The 21,215-nt window shown below is 38.9% G+C and overlaps 1 protein-coding gene across 1 annotated transcript in view; it reads right to left on the reverse strand.

Moving 5' to 3' along the window:
• The window catches only part of LOC136863441 (proteasome activator complex subunit 4A), a 1,047,550-nt gene that overhangs the window by 563,869 nt on the left and 462,466 nt on the right, over positions 1 to 21,215 (reverse strand). Inside the window, exon 17 of the mRNA XM_068225934.1 lies at positions 14,289 to 14,378. Coding sequence (XP_068082035.1) covers positions 14,289 to 14,378 — 90 coding nt within the window. The remainder of the gene's footprint in view (positions 1 to 14,288; positions 14,379 to 21,215) is intronic.

The raw sequence follows: 21,215 nt of genomic DNA on the forward strand, positions 1-21,215 counted from the left end.
ATCATTTGCGTATATTAAGAAAAGTAACGGACCGATTATACCACCCTGTGCAATTACCATCCAAACTTTCCCTTCCTGAGATACATTATTTCCTACTTTGACTTTCTGAAACCTTGAATTTAGGAATGTTTTTATCCAACGTGTAACGCTTACATCCAATGATATTCCCTCCAGTTTCTTTAACAATATTCCATGTTCCACTCTATCAAAGGCTTTGGAAAGATCTATGGCTATGCAATCTAACTGACCTCCTGAATCCAATTGATCTGATATGTCCTGCTGAAATCCCACCAGTTGTGCCTCGCAAGAAAATTTCTTTCTAAATCCATACTGGCTCCTCATGGACCAATTTTTATCATCACATATCCCACTGATGTACTTTGATATTAAACTCTCCAGTATTTTACAAACTATACTGGTCAGGCTGATTGCTCTGTACTTCTCTGGTTTCCTTTTATCACCCTTTCCTTTATAATTTGGTATTATTATAGATTCCTTCCATTTCTTTGGTATTACACTATTATTTATGACATAGTCAAAGAGAAATTTTAAATAAGGCACTATGTACCATCCCGTTGTCTTTAATACCTACCCAGTAATTTGATCACTGCCTGCTGCTTTTCCTTGCTGAAGCAGTTGGATTTCTCTGAAAATATCTTCATTCGTGAATGAGAAGCTTCTTGTTTCCCTCTGTGTCTCTCCCTCTCTATCTTCTGTTTCAGTTAAACTGAATCTCTGAATTCCCTACTAAATAGGTTTGCTTTTTCAGTATCTGTTAAATAGTGTTCACCCCCTTCTCCCACCATTGTAGGAATTTGGATTCCTTTTCCTTTTTGATTCCTGATATATGAATACAGCTTTTTCCATTTCCCTTTGTGGTCATTACCCTCTTGAAGTATGCCATTCATATAATTCTCTTTTGCTTCCTTTTTCACTCTATTCAGTTTCCTCATTAGCTGTTTTCTAGTTTCTCTACTCTTCCTCCCTCTTTGATTTTCCTGTTTACTATTCTACATTTTCTTTTTAATTTTCTTATTTCCCTTGTATAATAAACAGGGTCTGAGGTCATTTTACCCTTCTTAACAGGTACAAATCTCTTCTCTCCTTCCCAAATGATTCCTTTAAATTTAGCCCAAACTGTATCCACATTACTCCCTTCACTTATCCAACAACTGAATTGTGATTTAAGGTAAGTCCCAAATTCATCAACTTTAGTTTTTCTGTACAATTTCTTGTCTTGTGTAATCCTCTTATTAAGCCTTCTTGGTACGAGTCCTACATCCATTATTACAGCCTTTATGGTCTCCTATTCCTTCAATTAACTCAGTTTTATCAAAAATTTCCCATGGTTTAACCATGAAAACATCTAGTAAGTTATTGAGACGAGTCGGTTCTTGTACTACTTGTGTAAATCCTCCATCCCATGTAAATCCTCCCTCCCAACAACTGTGCATTCAATGGGCTAGTTCAATGAGAGACAGGCAACCCATGCAAAGAGGCTGAAGGCAATTATGTAAGTTAGGTTAGAATAAAACTTCAAAAAGGCAGAGTGGGTAAGACACTATGTGCATGCCAATAGCTCAAAAACAAATGTACATTAAATGTGTTCCATCTTGGAAAGCATTCCAAATAGGACCTATGCCCATATCAAGAATGGTGACAATTGCGGCCTAAGGATATCCATATCATATCACTGGACCATTATTGATCCTCCTGACACTACTAGGGTGATCGTATGTTGTCATGCCCCTCCCCCCCCCCCCAAAAAAACATCACGCCAGCAGTGGGGGTGATGTGTAGCGCCACTCCAAATGCAGCATTGAGGCATTGATGGACATGGACATAGTCACCATCAAAGCACAAAAGAAAACATGGATTCATCATTAAAGACAACTCGGTTCCAGCCTGTAGCACTCCAGGTTTCTTGTTCCTGACACCACTGCAAACGGACGCTACGGTGGGCAGGTGACAATGGCAAGATACGGAATGTGTGCGGTGAGACCAAATTCCCTACAGCCAAACGCCTGGAAATGGTTTGGGCTGACACAGGCACTAGCAATGATGGTGCTACCTGTTTGGATGGTGGGCGACAAAAAAAAAGGTGGCTCTACACATTTCCGGGAGGATCAGATGATTGTCTCTCCTGGTAGTCATTTGAGGCATCCTGAGCCCAATCAATGAGCATGCATGCTCTCACGCATCCACTGGTACAAACATGCCGTAACAGTCGGATTAGAACAACATAAGTGGCTGGCACCTTCCCACTTACCTCAGCGCCCTCTCTTGTGTCGCCAGCTAATCTCTTTATTGAGTATCCCCCAACAGTATTCAGAAGTACCCTCAGTTTCCGCACAAACTCACATATTTATGCACAAGACAACTACTGTCATGTCATGGCGTGTGGCCTCCGGAGAGTCCTGGTGTAAGTCTTTCGAGTTAACGCTGCAGACGTCCTGCCGGTGGTGGCGAGTCGAAAGCGCGCGGCCGCCGTTGTTATCCGCGTGCGGTTCCTCCGCGCCGTAGGCAGACCCCAATGAAATCCTACCGCGGTGCTCTTCACTGAGTGTCGAGGTGGGCCGGCACGTTTACTTTGAACAAATTAGAGTTCTTAAAGCAGGCCGGCTGCGCCTGAATACTGTGTGCATGGAATAATGGAATAGGACCTCGGTTCTATTTTGTTGGTTTTCGGAACCCGAGGTAATGATTAATAGGGACAGGTGGGGGCATTTGTATTGCGACGTTAAATTCTTGGATCGTCGCAAGACGGACTGAAGCGAAAGCATTTGCCAAGTATGTTTTCATAAATCAAGAAAGAAAGTTAGAGGTTCGAAGGCGATCAGATACCGCCCTAGTTCTAACCATAAACGATGCCAGCAAGCGATCCGCCGAAGTTCTCCGATGACTCGGCGGACAGCTCCCGGAAAACCAAAGCTTTCGGGTTCCGGGGTAAGTATGGTTGCAAAGCTAAAACTTAAAGGAATTGATGGAAGGGCACCACCAGGAGTGGAGCCTGCGGCTTAATTTGACTCAACATAGGCACGTCTGCGAGGATGGGGCCCTGCCTAAGCCACGTGAATTAACTAATGAAAGTTAAATGCACAACCCGGCTGTGAATCGAACCCGGGACCCCTGTAACCCAAGGCCAACATTTAGCCAGGGAGCTGGGCACAACCAATGAGTACCATGCATAATTTATTTTGCTTGTTAACTACTAGGAACAAACAGAATATAAATAGCGACTCTACTACGCCTAAATGTATATTAAAGTAACAATACCATAAATATCTTAATGATATAGTTTAGAAATGCTGTATTAATCACTCATTAATCAATTAGCCAAGCAAATAGTTAAGTATGTTAAATCTTCACTTAAAAGGCAATCACTGTGCAGTCACTAATCATCATCTAAGGGTTCAATTCCAGATATTTCATTATCATTTTTGTCAGGTTCACGTCTATTGTCACTGCTGTCATCCTTGTCATTAGTTAATTTGATATATTGTATTCCCTCCTCCACAAGCACTAGTCTCTCACATTCAAAGCATTCATTTTCATAATTTTCCACATGGTCACATAAGCTAATCCGGTCACTTTTCCCTCGTTCTAAAAATCTCTGTCTGCAAAGGCATTTAAAATCATCACCAAACAACTTTTTCATGGCAGACCATGAGTTTTATGGGATTTATATCTGTGTGGTACGGAGACAGTCTCAATACCGAGTGCATACTAGCAGCCATGATTTCATCAATTATGTATGTACCAAGTAAGTTGCTGCGTGGTTTGGGTCACGTACCAGTCAGCTTGCATTCGGGACATAGTGTGTTCATACCCCATTGTCTGTAGCTTTAAAGATGTTTGTCTGTGGTTTCCCATAATGACACTAGGCAAATGCTGGGGCTGTACCTTATCTAACGCCACAGTCTCTTCCTCCACACTCCAAACTAATTCCTGTCAAATCGTTGCCATGAGGCCTATCCGTGCCGGTGCGACATAAAGCACATTGTTACTTGAAAATATAAAAACCGCATGTTTTTGTCGTGGCTTGCGAAGTTTAGTAAGTTCATATAGTTGAACTTTCAGCAGGGAATCACTAAATGTTTTTTTTTTTTTTCCTTCTTCTATTTGCTTTACGTCGCACCAACACAGATAGGTCTCATGGCGATGATGGGACAGGAAAGGCCTAGGAATGGTAAGGAAGTGGCCATGGCCTTAATTAAGGTACAGCCCCAGCATTTGCCTGGTGTAAAAATGGGAAACCACAAGGAAACCATCTTGAGGGCTGCCGACAGTGGGGTTCGAACCCAGTATCTCCCGGATGCAAGCTCACAGCTGCGCACCATTAACCGCACGTCTAACTCGCTTGGTGGAATGTTTATTAACTTGCAGCCTGTTTTTCAGAGTATCTTTGCTAGAATTTGCCACTGGGGGCTTCTCTTTCTGCGCGTTGTGGCAAGAGGCGCGGGCAATAACAAGCACTAATCTGAGTTCTGCATTAGGGATCAACTTGTCTTCCTTCAACCACCAAATATAATTTAACTATTCATACCTTTGAGGTGGTCTTCACTTTTCTTGTGGGACTGGTAAATAAGTAGCGCATTAGGAACAAGAGCTCTCCTAGCACCTGCATGCAGAATAATCAGTTGATCTTCTCTCAAGGCGGGGATTAATACTCCTGCTTTATATAGGTTTCGTGTTCACATGATGGGACGACTGTCCTTGTATTTCCGTATGGCTGTAAGGTAAGATACTCGCATGCTTCTTATGTCACAACTAAAAAACCCTTCTATTCTAGTCTTCTTCCAGTTGAAGCTCAACTCTTTTACTATATTTCTCAAAATGACACAACCTCCTTGGAAACCAATCCCCTCTCCTGACACAGGTCGTAATTTAGATATTGCAGTGGTTTCCCCAGAAATTTTCGTCACTCAGGCGGCACATACTACGTAAAAAATGAATCTGATGAAATTTCAATGTATTCCCTTCAAGGCATTAACAATAATATCAGACAGGTAAATATTAACTGCAGAACTAAACTGCTTTGGTATTATTATCATGAACGAGGCAAAACAGAGTATTTTGAACTTCTGGTGTTCGACTGCTCATTCTTAATCATGTAATCCTGGCGCTTACCACTCGGTTGCTGTGGAGTGTGGTGGTGGTGATTGTTTTTAAAGGAAGTACAACTAGACAACCATCCTCTATTAACATTAATCAGGGAGCATTTTTTTTTTTTCCTATTGATTTTACCGCATAAAATGAATTTTATTATAAAGCCCGTATTGTCTTACATTAAAAATAATTCGGACTGCCGAATGCGTCAGTTAAAATGTTGAAGAATGTGCCGGAATGATCTCAGCACAACACCTGAATATTGTTAAAGTGAAAATTAAAATATTGTACACATGAGATGGCTCAATAAAATTGGTATTAGAGTCCTTCTTAATTGATGATGCTGTGTTGACATACAGTTCGCCGATGCATCGGTAAAAACTTGGTGATATAGAGCACAATGTTTAGTTCCAGTAGAATGAAGACGATTTATAAACGTATGTTAAAAATAAGCGAGGATTCCGGTAAAATGATAATGAGTTCATCTTGATGGTGTGATGATGTTGACAATTCTTGATAATAAAAAAAGTAGGCGGAATATCTGATTGTGAATTTCGTAAGTGGAATGTGTGGTGGAGTACCCTAGAACGAGAATAACGGCTTTCATCAGCGTTAAAAGTAGGCAAGTTTTTGATGCACTTGTAATACAAAAGAAGACTAAGTGAAAATAAATTGCAGCACATCTGATTACTTATGCTCTCGCCTACCCAAGAATGGCTAGCTCAGCGTGTATGGATGCTTATGGTTGACTGGAGGCAAATTGTGGAGGCCGTGTGTGATGGAAGCTGGTATGAGGGGAGAGTAGGGGAAGGCTGGAACCAATAGGCGGGGAGCGACTGCGTGGAGGCTTGTTACGAGGCTTGTCAAAATAGGAACTATTGAGTAATGCCTCGAAAATTATGTTCACAGTTTCTCAAATTTCATTTAAATTGTAAGCAGGATTGCATTTTGGATCTATATTAATAAAGATGTTTTCTAATATGTTGAGCAAATTGCCCTTGTTATGAAAATAAAGAATTTTTAAGTCCTGCTCTATGGAGGTGAAGGAATGATTGGACTCTGTTATATGAATCCCCATGGCGGAGTATTTTTTGTGCTTGGCGGTGTCGACATGTTCTTTATATCTAAATAAAAAGCTTCTTTCAGTTTGCCCAATGTAGCTCGTGGAACATTGGTTGCAATTTAACTTATATATACCTGATTTGTTGTATTTATTCCCGATGTTATTGATTTTGTGCTGGTTACAAAAGAGATTAGTATTGTTGTTGACTGTTTTAAAGGCAATATTGACATTATGTTTCTTAAGAATATTGGTGATTTTGCAAATCTTTTTACTATTGTAAGTGAATGTGGCGTAGTTACCTGTTTTCTTTTTTGTTTCTCTGAGAAGAGTTGAACTGGATTTGTTAACAATTTTGCTGACTATCCTGTCTATGAAATGCGTGCCAAAACCGTTTTTTTCTCACTATTAAGTAGATGGTATTGAGTTTTCTTTACGATTCACGTCAGATAAAAAGACGTGAAAGCTCTACGAATTAAGCTATAAAAGGCTGCTCTCTTTTGAGAGTTCAGATGCATCGAATCTTGACGAATGGTATTTACGGTTTGGGTGGCCTTTCTAAAGATAGTATAAGAAAATTTGTTGGGGCTGTTGTTAATAGTGATATCTAAAAAGTTTAAAGAATTATCGATTTCAGCTTCGGAAGTAAAACTGATCCATTGATTGACTGCATTTAGCTATTCAAGGATGATATCGCCGTTAGTGATGTGATCTATTATGGCAAACGTATCATCAATATAGCGCGTCCAGAACACAATACCTTTAATTTTATTATGAATTTGGGAGTTTTCCAAATGGTCTAAATAAATTTCTGCCATTATTCCTGAAGCCCATAGGAAGCCTGTCCTGCTTGTAAATTTTTCCATTGAAAGTGAAATAGCTGTTGGAAGTTACAAATTCTAAAATATTTAAGAACTCTATGTCCTGTGTGCTTAATTTACTATGTTTACGAAAATTGTCCTGGATGATCTTTAAAAGTTTTTTGACCAGTATATTAGAATACATGTTTTTATGTCAAAAGTATACATTTTTTTTTTTTGTTGTGGTTGTAACGCTAGGTTTTTAGTCAAATTACAAAATTCTATAGAATTCCTAACAGAGCTGGAGTTTTCAAACTTGTAGTGTTTTTTCAAAAAGTTGTGGATAAATTTGGAGGTTTTGTAAGTTGGGTTGTTCCTATAATTAACTACCGGTATGGGTCTTATGGGAATATCTGTTTTATGGACTTTAGGCAATGCTTTGGCTGTAAGAATACTGGGGTTCACGTTGATTAGTTTCTGAGAATCATATTCACTGAGAATGAAGGATGTTTGTTTCAATATTTGTTTTAAGTTCTTTTGAATATTATTAGTTGGGTCTTTCTTCATCGTTTTAAATGAATTTTCCAAAAAAAAAGTTTCGGTTTTTTGCACATAGGTCTCTTTTTTCAGAGTAACAGTAGCATTGCCCTTGTCTGCTTCCGTGACTATCAGATCATTCTCGTTGATTTTCTGTTTTAAAGAATCAATGGCTCTTTTAGGGAATAAAGGAGCTGTGGATTTGCTGATCTCAATTAGGTTAGAGAGTTTTTTAGGAACGTTGAATCTAATTTCTGTTTGACTGTCAACTGGCAGTTTTTGTCGGAACACGGAAAGTTTAATTGGCACTATTGAGCTCACAAATATCACGGATATTAATACTACACACTGACATAAGTTGTAATGCACAATTCTATTCTTATATTGATTTTACGGGGTTGAATTAGCATTCACAGTCCATGCTAAGGAAAACACAGTTTTTATATACACAGTTCACAGAATTAAGAACACAGTTCATAATTGTCACTAATTATGTCTGAGATTTGACTGTAAAGTAATGAACACCATCCATAAGCACTTGAAAAATGTTATTTATAACAGTCTCTACCACAGTCTCTGAAATAATATTATTCCCAGATTAAGGCCATTTTATGGCTGTATTTACACCGCACTAGTCTGTACTACTTAATATAGTCATAAAAAGTCCTTAATGTTCACTGGGTTTCTCACAGTGGTGATCAAAAGATCAAGAAAGTGCACACAAAAATAGTTACTTCAAGCATTGTTATGGGACGAATGTCGAGTGAAATAATGTCTTATACAGTTCACTGTTACACTATCGTAAGAGAAATATGTCTTAGATTGATTGAAATGGTCTTAAATTAGGGTTTCAGTTCACCACACGCAATGACTTAGATTATTATCACAGTTCAGAATTACGTGAAATTGGTAAAGTTCGCGATGTTGTATACTGATCAGTAAAATATTGGACACTTCAACTTCCAATTATATAGCTCCACTCAGTTACTAAATTTACAAGTATCATATTATGACAATTCAGTCGGAGAAATGTCTAGAATATTTCCGTCGCCGCGGCGTGGCAGAAACTTTACGTACGACGTTGTTGTATTATTTTAATGGCGTTCGAGTATGGCCACGACTATGTCCTCGCGAATCGCGACGGAGCATACTGTTCTTACGACACACTTACTGCACACACTGTATATTGCACACTGTAATATGGCCTTGGCCCAGTGACCTATTTATACAAGTTTGCGAGCAGCGCTCGGAATCAGGTGATGAAGGGGCGAGAATTCCTTTCCAACTTTCATTTATCATATTTCGAAAACCACTGGACGGATTTACTTCAAATTTGCAGGGTTTTACTTCCAGAATATTAGCTACAATTCAGCGTTGGTCTCGTGTTGATCGGTCCGGGCGTTAAAAAGTTCATAAAAATAATTGAGAAAGTTCTGAAGGGGAGGTAAGCTACAGGCAGCGGTGACGTCACTTGACCTCACTCGACTCGCGTTCCCCCTTCGTGCAGCGCAGTGAGACAAGAACATTCTCTCACACAGCTGTTCATGCATCGGAACTTAATTGTCTGCTAAAAAATAAAATTTATAACTCGTATGTGCCAGGGCCTATGCCTTACTGGTACAATACCCAATAACAAAGAAGTAAGTAACAATATTTATATCATATTATATATTTCATCTTCCATATCTCTTTACTTATACTTACATTTTTCTTTCAATTTTAGACAGAATAGTACTCAGTTCCACAAATAACTTTACTGCTTTGGCCCCGTGTTGACCTAAAATCCTGAAGCGTTCTATCTTATATAAAAATTAAGGAATGTCCATCAAAGATCTTACAGATCTTCCATCAAGAAATATTTTAAATCAAGAGTTCTTATTCACAGCAATGATCATTTTAAGATTTTATGAATACAACTGTTAGTTTCCCATGAACTTTATCAACAAGTGTTTAATGAACATTTCAACCAGTTTTACTTGCAACTTTAACAAAGTGTGCCAATATTTTGTTTTTAATGTTTTGTTTTTTAATGTGTCTTTCCAATTTATTAATGTAATTTTGGTATTTTGATATATAATTGTACTTTTTATAGCTGATGATGTCCTCTAGGGGACGAAACATGTACTAAATATAATAAATTATATATGTATTAAATATAATATTTAAGTTCATCTTAAATATTCGCTATCTGCTTTCTTTGTTGTATTCTGAACAACTGCCTTCTAAGCTGTTCTTGCTTTTTATTTTTACAATCTCTCGCATTTGTCCTCATGTAATTGATAATCTTAACCATAATAGTCTTAGTAAATTGACCCATATCAATATATCACATTTAAAGGTTAATTAAATACAAATGTCCACCTTGTGAACACTAATATGAAATTTATTACACTTTCAATACACCGAAAATGTTTCAAGAAAGAAAAACGGCTTAAACTACCATTACAAATCCCAGAACTTATTATAATAAACTTTCTTATTGTATGAATATCTTCCAAGGAAAAATCTGGCTCCATGGCTCAATGGTTAGCGTAATGGCCTTTGGTGACAACAGTCCCGGGGTCGATTCCCGGCAGGGTCGGGAATTTTAACCATAACTGGTTAATTACGCTGACATGAGGGCTGGGTTTGTGTGTCGTCTTCATCGCCATTTCATCCTCATGACGATCTGGCGAGCTGAACTTTTCCCCTGACACTCCCAGCACTAAAAGCCATATGCCATTGTTTTTTTCCAAAGAACAATAGCTAACATAATTTCAAAAATTGTTTGTTTTTCATCGAGATAATTGCCCAATACTGTAAGAAATGATAGTTAAAGCCGCAAACTCAGCCTTCATCACAACAGGACTTTTCGAACAAAGTCCCTTTCGGATTAAACCTTGGATCTCAAATAATGAAACGCCACATAGATTATTTGTTTGATGATGTAAAATTTGTATACACCTGTCCGTATATCGATGATCTTGAATGAACTCAATCCTTCGATTTGTTCTAGCGCTTTACTTCTTTGTCTATATATATAACCATATGCTCCACTTTTTGACTCCGGTGTGTCGTGGAGGGACTTGACCTTGCCGCATCTGTGACATGCCATTATTTGTTCCCAGTCGTCTGGATGGCTACGGTGTGACTGTGTGAGTAAAGCTATATTTCTCTTCCTTCCAGAGGAGGTAGATAAGTAGATAACAAAGGTATGAAGGCCGAAAATGCGTAAGGAGTATACTGATTTGGCCATTCCTAAGTGAGCACTGGTAGGTGAATTATGATAATATTGAAGTATCATAGGTTGAACAGTACAGGCAGAACAACTTTGGGAATGGCTTTGGCTGCGGGTTTGTACACAGAGGATCATCAGCCAATATAGGATCTCTAGGTTGATTAGGATCTTAACCTTGAACTTTTCAATTAATTTATACTGTGGCTGATGATGCTCAGAGAAAGAGCGAAACATGTACCATGTATAACAATTTAGTACGCACGTAATCCTAACTATGCTAATTATGTATAAAATAGGTGGATTGTAATAAACCATTGTATTTTTGCATCATAATTGATCTTCAATAGGGTTCTAAGATCAGAATAGTTACTTGTAGCATACCGCTTAGTCGAGCAGCTCGTCTCCTTTCTCCAAATCTTCGAAACCCAAACATCGCAAAATTTTTGTAACGCTACTCTTTTGTCGGAAAACACCCAGAACAAATCAAGCTGCTTTTCTTTGGATTATTTTCCAGTTCTTGAATCAAGTAATCCTAGTCAGAGTCCCATACACTGGAACCGTACTCTAGCTGGGGTCTAACCAGAGATTTATATGCCCTCTCCTTTACATCCTTACTACAACCCCTAAACACACCCAAAACCATGTGCAGAGATCTATACCCTTTATTTACAATCATATTTATGTGATTACCCCAATGAAGATCGACCACAAATAGTTTTTCATTCTCTAATCTAATAAAACAAAGCACATTAGATACAAAAGCATCCAGCATGATGACAAAATCCTTTCTTTTTTTAATTTTCCATTGTAATTTGATCACCGGTATACTGTTCCTAGTCAGTTCATGGAAATCTTGTACCGTGTAAATTAGGCCTACATCGACTTTTAAAGGTTATGTTGAACTCGAGAATATGGTTTCGAAAGTATCAATCCTCAAGTTCTAGAATGCATTACCGTATATATAATTCTGCCCGTCACTAATCACAATCAAACTGGAAAGAGAACATATATCATTAACACAGAGAACATATATCATTAACACTTACGAAATTACAATTATTCGCGACCTAGCTCAGCTGGAAAGTGCGCCCACTGTACAAGTCGGTACGAGTGTGAAATGATACAAAGTTTTTAAATTTAATGTGCACAAATAAAACAACTGTGGCTTTTATAACATTTTAACACAAAAACGTGAAGTTCCCAGTCTTATATTAGGACGAAAACTGTAAAAGGCAATCCCAAATCCTTCCATGGCTTTATGTATGCATGGTGCAACATCTGTTATGGTCTCGATAACATAATCGTATACGATAATATTAAAATAAGTTACTAAATTTGTTTTAGTGTTACTAAAGAAGGAGCAGTTTCGATTTCTGCCTGAAAGCCCAGTGACTATACAGTGCCCTGAGGGAAATGCCAAAAACCTGTTCGGCGATACACTTGAAAAAAGGAAAAAAATAAATAAATAAATAATAATAATAATAATAATAATAATAATAATAATAATAAACATCTAACCCTGAACATAATGTAGACGTTTTGCAAGTATAAACATTTAACGAAACTCGTTCCGTCTTCAAATAGAGCTATCATAATCGGGTCAACTTTTTATGTACATAAAACTTTAAAACATTGTAATATCTCAATATCACAAATGTAAATAGTAATAACTTCACAAATATCAGTGTACATAAGTAATGTAAAAATTTTTAATTGATGTTCATTAGATTAACGAAATAATGAGGTGACATGCCTCTCACAACATGTAACTTTTAAAGTTAAAGAGGAAAGGACCCATTTTATCATTCTTACTATTTGAACATTTAACTTGGTTTTTAATCATTTGTAAAATTGGGTCAGTTTTCATGCATATGCAACGCTTTGTAATGTGATGTTTTTGAAACTTTTTTTTTTTCCTAGGGGCTTTACGTCGCACCGACACAGATATGTCTTATGGCGACGATGGGATAGGAAAGGCCTAGGAGTTGGAAGGAAGCGGCCGTGGCCTTAATTAAGGTACAGCCCCAGCATTTGCCTGGTGTGAAAATGGGAAACCACGGAAAACCATTTTCAGGGCTGCCGATAGTGGGATTCGAACCTACTATCTCCCGGATGCAAGCTCACAGCCGCGCACCTCTACACGCACGGCCAACTCGCCCGGTGATTTTTTAAACTAGTTTGATGTATGACAGCTGAGGATGACCCCATAGGGGTCGAAACTGGTACTGGATTTACTGTAATTAATAGTAAGTAAACACTGTATTGATAAGGTGGAGGCTTCCATATCATTTTTATGTTCAAATAGAGCTGTCGAAATGTGAACTGTCTTCTTCCAATTGTCGTGGGCACTCTCTGTTTTATGATTTCCAAGGATTCTGTAAATAATACTACCCGAATGTGATGCTAAGATGATCCCTTATGCAAGTTCACCACCGATCACTTTTCCAGTAGGCCCTACAGTAGTTCAAATTACCACAATGACGGGATGTCAACACCGAGATCCGTAGGCTAAGTATGCCATAGCCATCCTTTTGTACGATACAGTTTCTTGAAAAACGCGTGATCGAAGATTTAGTATTGATGGGATGAAATTTCTGGACGGTTGATCTGGGAAATTGTTTCTTCGAGGAACAGATAATGCAGGATTTTTACAGCGTGATTTAATTAGAATGCTCGCGGGACCACGTAATTTGAACGAATAATACGGGAAAACGTAGTTTCCGGGAACGTATAATCGAGGTTCTACTCTACAAATTTGGTGAAATTTTTATTTATGTTTAGTCATTTTGCCTTCAATGGTGTAGGCAGCTCAGCCAAGAAATATTCCAGGAGATATTTTCACACTTGATCAACTCCTTCTGTGACTTCAAATTGATATTTTAATTTTCTCTAATGTGGCTGCTGTGGCAAATAATGTCATTGCAATTCTGATTACATACGTGATAATAACTCTTGTGATGGATCTTCACACTCACCAGGCAGACAGTAAAATCTGCCAGGCAATGCATCTATTCAAATGATACTGGAGAGAACACAATGATTTTCCGAATGCAAGTTCAAAGCTAGGTAAACTGAAACGTGCCGCCAACTCAGTCTGTATATTTTGGTAGAAATAGACTAATCCTATTATGAATACCTCCCGTTTCACAATTCAGTTACTCATTAAGTCATCATTCTAAGCCATTAGTATGAACTACACTCATTGCACTGCCTTCATAGTTTTATGCCATTTTAAAAATTTTAAAGAAATTTTATATGTAACATGTCAAAAATTCTAGTAATTAACATTTGGATTATATTAATTAAATAAATTATGGCCAAGCATTTCAATGTTGTGAAATACATCTGTGTAACATGTATACTACACTAATTCTTACAAAAGAAACATTTAATTAAGGATGACCATCCTGAAGCACAAAAGAAGAATCAAAACTGAGTTTACTAAATATCCCACCTTTGTTTGTTACTGTATCACAAAAATGGTAGCCAAAAATTGGGGGTGAATAAATTACTGTGAACAAAGGTATACTTTTATTTTAAAAATAGGAGTGGATATAATACTCACAGGGCAATAGCAGGCTCATCCCAGACTGGCAACAGTGGCTTGCAGCACAAAAGAGCAATTATTATGTCTAGGCAGCGATAAAGGGCCTCCCTGCAAAGGAAAATGCCACACAGAGCTTAAATATAGTACATTTTAAAATTTTGTTACATTATAAACTGCTCCAACAGCTTCCATGGCACTCTCAGACATGCCAACTTTCAAAAGTGAAAAATCAGGAGAAATTTTGCAGCAAATCGCGACGTATTACGACACATCACTGATGGCGGAACATGTACAAATTCATTATAATTCAATACATTAAAAATTCTGTTTGCCCATATATATTTTTTTCATCATTTACATGTGAATACTAAATACTGGACATACCTGAACTGTAGGAACACGTGACTTCTTATCCTTCAACATGGTGATCACATTATGACTAATTGTTATTCAACACACCAGTAGCTGACTTAGCCCTCTTCAGAAACTCGGAACTAAATTTTTGCTCAAAGCACTTGCCTTGCCGAACTGATTTCAAGGTTAAAAGTTTCTCCAAAGGTTGTTCAGATAGCAAGGATCTGAATTGTGTTTTTGTCTTTGTGACTCTGCTAAAAATCCTTTCAGATTCTGCATTGCTGTGCGGAATTGATAAAATAGCAAGCATCACCTTAGAGAGTCTGTCATATTTAAGTACACCATCAGCTGATTTCGTCCCACCTACCAATGCCCATTGGACATCAATTTTTCCTTTTGCCAGGTCTGTTTCTTTGAGCTGAAAGTTACAGAACTGGGAGTGCAGAATATCAGTTTCTTTATCCAAATGTTCCGTTTCACTAGTCAAAATGTTCGGACACTTCTTAATGAAAAATCTAAGGCTAGAAAATAATGCCTTACTTATAGCAGAAATATTTGCAACTTCTGCATTAATTAAAACTTCATCTTTGAATGGAAATTTGTGTACCACGTAGCCACACGATGAAGAGAAACACTTTCTAACAGACTTTATGCACTTTTCCTCAGACTTCAAGGTGTTCACTAAAACAAACGCAGAGTTCCCTATCATCAGATCACAATCATCCTTTTAATATGCTGGAGTATGACAATCTACATCAAGGAGAGAGGAGGAGCTTTTAATAACGTCTGTTTTCACAAACCTTGCCATCAATTCTTCAATAGTTCCTCCAAAACTGACCTGAATAAGTGGAAGTGCGGCATACTTGACAGAAGAGCTACATTTGGGTTCTCAAAGATATCCATAAAACTTGAGAGAAAAAGGAAGAAAAGATTTATGTAAATTTGATGAAAGGAACATGAAAAGTCGTTCTCCACGTGACAATGTATGGCTCTTAGTGTCATAAGTAGTTTCATTTTTTTTAGTGAAACTGATGACTGGGTTTTCCTTTTAACTGAGAAGTGAGGTGAAATGTTATAACACTCCTTAACGTTTTCAGACAAACAAGACACATCTGCACTTAAACTGTGCTTAGGAATTTTGTAAGTCTTCGAAGTTCCCATCTGAGAATCCTTACTCACAATTTCGCTCCTGAATAATGTAACCAAAGGGTCCCAATGAAGCAAAAATCCTATCTAAACACCTTCTTAGTGATAACCATCGAGTAGGCACATGCTTCAGAATTTTCCTGATCTCTGTGTTGTGTAAAATCTGAAATTCTTTGAACCTTTCTTTCCTCTTTGCACTCCTTTCCAGATAATAAAATATATCAATTATACTTTCATCTACATTTACGGGCAAGCACGCTGCACCCTTCTCGGCAGCAAGATTAATTAGGTGACAAGAGCAGCCTACGATGATTATGTTACTATTTTCCCGCTTCAAACATCCTGCCACACCATTTTTTAATCCTACCATTACTGGAGAATTATCAGCACCAAGAGCTAGACAGTTTTTTAATGGAAAGCAGAATTCCCAAAAAGTTGAGAGCAAAAGATTGGCAATGTTAGCTCCAGTAGCATCCCCTTCTAAATTAGGCACAGCGAGTAGACAACTCTGAATTTGAGTTCAGACCTAAAAAATGTTACAACAATGGGATATATCTTCAACTCGCTTTTATTGCTACCATCAGTAGCAACAGAAAATGCATTCACCTGCAAATGTGATACAATTTTCACCCTTTCTTCCATGCACATTTCTGTAATGATAGACGCTCTTTTCGTTCTAGCACACCCATATCGTTTAGCGATTTCCGAATCAGGAAACATTTTGCGAAACAAAGGTCCCGCGTGATCGGCACAATTTACAGGCAGGTTATGTTCTACTATAAATGACGTAAATAACGCCTCGGCATTCATCACAGGATTTACATCTTGGTTTTTACGTGAAAAGTTCAGTTTCAGGTTTCTTTCTACACACTGGACACTCTCCTTATGTTTTTCGTTTGCATATGCTTGAGTATATCGCATTTCCCGCCATGTGCAACTGAAAAATCACACCTACATATAGTACAGAATGTGACCGTTGGTCCCTTTCTGGATTCACTCAAACACGGAAATTCTTCCCTATAAGCACTTTTAAACACTGTACCATATTTCTTTTTTTGGACATTGTGGCCAAAACAAATATTAAGGCACAACACGAGCACTTCTGCAGGTCTTGCCCCGGGTAGATCGACTATGGTGTGCTACTTCTGAGGTTAGGTTACTCCAAAGCGAATGTTACTCGCTTGCAAAGAGAATTACTATTTTAGACCAAAGAGCAGCACATAACTGGCCACCGTGCCCCATACTGCCATCTGGTATCGTTATTAGAACTACTATCGACCAGCCATACTCAGCCATATATCGATAGAACGAGGAAATCCACGGGAGTTTAAAATAATACGAAAATTACGGATATTGCTCTGAAAATCGGGAGATCGGACCCAGCGATCGGGAGGAACGATGAAAAATCGGAGTCTCCCGCTCAAATCGGGAGACTTGGCACGTCTGCACACTATACTATGCTAAGTATTCAAATCTGGCAATTACACCAGAGGAACAGTATAACAGAAATAGAAGCAAATTAAGCATTATTAAGCTCAACCTACAAGCTACTGCAAAGGCTGATCTAGGTCTAGGGAACACTTTATATGTACATGGTGGCTCACCCTTCTTCTCTAGACATTCCATATTTCTGAACAGAATTGTGGTAAATAAATAACACTCATACTACAGAATCAGTCCAGCCATTTTCAAGATCCTCCAGGCAGAACAAGCTGGCTTTAGACCAGAACCAGTTGTGAAAACCAATTACTTGGTCTGACAATATTCATTGAAGCTGAATTTGAATAGAAGCTAAAAACCGGTGCGTTGTTCATAGATCTTACGGTTGCTTTCAACACTGTATGGAGGGGCAGGTTAATGTATACCGGTACACTCCTTAAAACCTTACAGTGTAAAAACACTCCAAATCTAATCAATCGCATGCTTTCAGTTAGAATAATTCAAGTGATCACGAACAATACCCTGAGCAAACCAAGACGATGAAACAATGGACTCCCGCAAGGTTCCACACACACGTAAGTTGTGTATGATACTGTATATGATGATGTTGGATTTGGAATGTTAAACTGGTAATATTCTCTTTCTATGGAATTGATTGTTGTAGTTGTTGCTGTTAGATAGTTATGTTTCAACTTTACTTTATCACCACTTGTCATGTTAAGCTAGTAGTAAGTTCAACCTATAGTATTATAAGCATTAGTGTTAAGCACTGGGAATACTTAAGTTGTATGTGAATTTGTATATGATGATGCTGGATTTACAATGTTAAACTAATAGTATTTGTTGTAATACACTGCTGTGCAAAACTTAAGGGCAAAAGTAACTTTCGCATGTTGTGTCACTGGCCAAGTAACATAGCCTGATGAAACTTGAACCATACATAGAAAGAACTGCTACAGTATGGTACGGTAGGCAACTGAAATATGAGATGAGACGAACAGAAATTAGACTTTTATACAATTACACATAAGACACTGCGACTCATGATGGTCTCCTCGACATCACAAAAGAAGGGACATGGTTCTTAAAAGGGTGTGTGATCATCACGGACAGCGATGCATGCTCTGCAACGTGTTCCCATACTGGCCACAAGGTTGGTAAGGAGTTCTCATGGTAGGGAATTTCATTCCTCTACCAACAAAGCTGACAACTGCTGGATGGTCGTTGGTGCATGTGTATGTGCTGCAATAGGTCTGCCCAACATGTCCCACATGTGCTCGAGGGGATTTAAGTCGGGGGAACGGGCAGGCCAGTCCATTAGCTGAATATCCTCCCGTTTTAAGAGCTCCTTCACCTGCGCTGTTCGATGAGGTCGTGCATTATCATCCATAAAAATGAATTCAGGACTGAATTATAGTACACTGTCACAATAACGTTGACCAGCGAGTGTACCCCGTTCAAAGATTTTGAGGTCGGTACGCCCATACAACATTATGACTCCCAATATCATAACACTTGGACCAGCAAAATGATCATGTTCAACAATATACCTGAATGCATTATGTGTTCCCACCTTTCAGCAGATAAGGGTAGATCTAGTTTCACTACTCAGACTGAATGGGCTCTGAGAAGAGCATATGGCCCCCCTCCTGGTCGGTCCAAGCCTGATGTTCTTGGTACCATTGCAAATGGTGCCGCCGATGTGCAGGTGTCAACAGAACACAGCGTAACGGTCATTGAGCAAACAACCCCCCCATGCAGTTGCAATGCCACTGTGGAGTGTGAGATTGGGTGCCTTGCAGTTCTGTTAAATGTGGTTGCAATTGCACCTGCTGTTTGACGTGAGTCTCTTCTTGCCTGTTGCACAATGTAGCGGTTATCTGCTGCCGTAGATGACCGTGGTCGACCCCCTCCTCTCCTTCGGTCAGCAGTGCCTGTGTTTCGGAATGCTCTCCATGTACGTGAAACAATGCTGTGAGCAATACCGAACTCCTGGGCTACACTCGTCACACTTCCTCCTTCTTCCAGTTTCCTGATGATTCTTGCCTGTATGAAGACATCCAAATGTCTCCGAGACATGTTGTAATGAATAACACAACCACAGTGCACCGTAACAGCTTGCTGATCAACTCACACTGCCTTGCCCCGTTCCTTCAACTGCCTCGTTTTGTACAGCCAGACTCATTTGGTGCTATAGTCGCGCTGACCTCATGCCAGGTTTCTACGCATGTGTGGGAGACCCCTGGCAACATGTTATCACACTTTCACTCATTTACACTCAGTAGGTGCTATGTTGCTTTATCTATCTCGTCCTTAAGTTCTGCCCAGCAGGGTATTTTCTTTCCATGGAAATGCTTGTTGTACTCTTGCTGTTGTTGTTGTATAAGTTTTAACTTTAATTTATTATCACACTACCGCAAGTGACCATTGCCACCAGGATATTTCCCAATTGTGATGTATTTGTTAATACGAGGGTTGGGGTAAAAGTCATGACAGCTATATATATATTTTTTTTTTTTCTAGAAGATACCAGCCCGGTTCGAAAATGTGACACATACAGACAAAAGGGCAAGGTGTTAACTACATGTGTGGACAATGAATAGCACTGAAATATCGTAACATGCTAATTTATTACGGTAGTATACAGGGCAATTTGGGCTTCCTGGTGCAAAAGAATGACAACACAGTACACATAAAGTTGACATGACAAACCTGGGCCTAAAGACCCTCAAAGAAGTCCCCTGCTACTGACACCACATGCTGCCAATGATGTGGGAGGTGCTGAATACAATCTGCCTCAGCATTTGCCGCACCAAGTGTGAATCGGGTCACCTGTTGGTGCACAGCATTAGCAATGTCCTCTCGTGTTGCAAACCGCCTACCACGTAGTGGTTCCTTAATCTTTCGAATGAGATCAAAGTCACAGGGGAAAATATCGGGAGAGTACGGTGGGTGCTCCAATTCTTCCCATCCCCAACGTAACAGTAGCTGCCCTACACACTCTGCTTTATGTGATTTTGCATTGTCGTGCAGGATTATTGCACTGTCCACACGATCCGGACGTTTCTCCGGAACGCCACGTCGTACCTGTCACACCAGGAAGTCCCTGTAGTACTGTGCGGTCACTGTTCTGCCATGTGGAACAAAGTGGCAAACAATGACACCCCTGACGTCATACGCGACGATCACCATCAATTTGACTGGGGAAGGATTCTTATGGACCTTCTGACTTCACCCAATATACCATTACACCATTGCCTTCTGTACACTGCAAAAATGTGTTAAGGTCTTTTACCCATTGCTCACAAACCAGTAACTTACTTCTCAATCTGTACAGACATCATCATCCACACAAGGCCTTATCTGTGATTCCAGTTCTTTACTCCTATCGATATTTTAAACATGAGAAAATCACTTACTTACAGGAGTTAGACAAGGCTGCAATCTTTCACCTTTGTTGTTCGTAGTTTACATGGATCATCTGCTGAAAGGTATAAAGTGGCAAGGAGGGATTCAGTTAGGTGGAAATGTAGTAAGCAGTCTGGCCTATGTTGACAACTTGCTCTTATTGGCAGATAGTGCCAAAAGCCTGCAGTCTAATATCTTGGAACATGAAAATAGGTGCAAAGAGTATGGTATAAAAATTAGCCTTATGAAGACTAAACTCATGTCAGTAGATAAGAAATTCAACAGAACTAAATGTCAGATTGGTGATACAAAGCTGAAATAGGTAGTTAATTTCAAGTATTTAGGATGTGTGTTCTCCCAGGATAGTAATATAGTAAGCAACATTGAATCAAGGTCCAGTAAAGCTAATGCAGTGAGCTCGTAGTTGCGATCAAAAGTATTCTGTAAGAAGGAAGTCAGCTCCTGGACGAAACGATCTTTACATCAGTCTGTTTTTAGACCAATTTTGCTTTACGGGAGCGAAAGCTGGGTGGACTCAGGATATCTTCTTCATAAGTTAGAAGTAGCAGGCATGAAAGTAGCGAGAATGATAGCTGG

The sequence above is a fragment of the Anabrus simplex genome, chromosome 2 (assembly GCF_040414725.1).
Source record: "Anabrus simplex isolate iqAnaSimp1 chromosome 2, ASM4041472v1, whole genome shotgun sequence".
Classification (NCBI taxonomy): domain Eukaryota; kingdom Metazoa; phylum Arthropoda; class Insecta; order Orthoptera; family Tettigoniidae; genus Anabrus; species Anabrus simplex.